This window comes from Arachis duranensis, chromosome 3 (assembly GCF_000817695.3).
Source record: "Arachis duranensis cultivar V14167 chromosome 3, aradu.V14167.gnm2.J7QH, whole genome shotgun sequence".
Lineage (NCBI taxonomy): Eukaryota > Viridiplantae > Streptophyta > Magnoliopsida > Fabales > Fabaceae > Arachis > Arachis duranensis.
Window position 1 is genome coordinate 119,782,414 of NC_029774.3, and position 1,195 is coordinate 119,783,608.

At 38.8% G+C, this 1,195-nt stretch overlaps 1 protein-coding gene across 2 annotated transcripts in view; it reads left to right on the plus strand.

The window, feature by feature from the left end:
* Positions 1–336: 336 nt before the first annotated feature.
* LOC107480814 (mediator of RNA polymerase II transcription subunit 16) overlaps positions 337–1,195 on the plus strand; it is a 9,872-nt gene continuing 9,013 nt past the window's right edge. The window contains exon 1 of one of the 2 annotated variants that reach the window (XM_021138991.2): positions 337–915. In XM_021138991.2, coding sequence (XP_020994650.1) covers positions 641–915 — 275 coding nt within the window. In that variant the 5' untranslated portion in view covers positions 337–640. The remainder of the gene's footprint in view (positions 916–1,195) is intronic. The other variant, XM_016100991.3, reaches the window with a different exon arrangement.

The window sequence follows — 1,195 nt, forward strand, 5'->3', positions numbered from 1 at the left end:
CAACCTGTCTTAACTAATACCTCAATATAGTTTTTATTCGTGTTTTGATCTTTTTATTCACAAAATAAAGAATAAAAAATGAGAATAGAGTTTTTTTTTTTCCTTTTTTGAAAAGAAATCTTTGACAAACACTGTCTTTGATTGAAAAAAAAAAAAAGGCACTTTGTCTTTGTCTCTTCTGGAGATTTCTTGCATTGGCAGCAGCAACTTTAGAATCACACATCCCCCACTCATTCAGTACCATAACACAAACCTCAGCCAATAAACAAAAATTTAATTAATAAAAAGGGACGAGAGAGGAAATAGCCCCAAAAACATTGACGCCATCTCTCAATAAAACAATCAATTCCTGATCCATCAAATTCAAACCTACCCTACACATTGCAGTATTGCACAACACAAAAACCCTAACTTCAGAATCCCCCTTTTTTAATTAACCAATTATAATAAAAAAAACCCCAACTCTCTTGCATTCAACACTTTCAAGCACAAACACACTAACCCCACTACACACACTCTATTTCTTTCTCTCTCTAACTAGATTTTCAACAGTGTACCTGTCGCCTTCAATTGCAACTTTCTACCACTAACCCCTTTCCCTTTCCCCATTGGGCATTATAAAAATTAGGGCTTTTTGGGTATGAATCAAGTTGCTGGGACTAACGACCCAGAGGGCGAGCCCGTGGCTCAGTCTCAAGAACCGGTTTCAAAGGGTTCCGAAAAGTCTGAATCGATCACTGTCAGTGGTGAAGATCAAGAGGTGGCACCACCTGAGGACAAGGTTCCCATGGCCGTGGACCATCCAATAGACGAAGAACCGGTTGGTCCCGCCACCGTTTTCTGCATCACGCTGAAGCAAACGAAGTCGAATTTACTCCACAAGATGAGTGTCCCTGAACTATGTCGCAATTTCAGGTCTGTTGCGCTTTCTTGGGCAACCCAATTTATTGGAAATCTTGAAGGTTTTTTATTTAGTTTTCTTTCTTTCTTTCTTTATTGGGGTTCCTGAATTTGCAACTTCATTGATTCTAGATGGTACAATTCTCACCTTCTCCAGTTCCACTTGATGACAATGTTTGGTAAAGTAGTGTTTTCGATATATAGGATTCTTGGACTAGTTAGGGTCAATGAGTAGTTGAAGCTTGGAATTCATCACGTGGCACAGCTTTTCTTAATTTATGCTCGTTACAAGCTA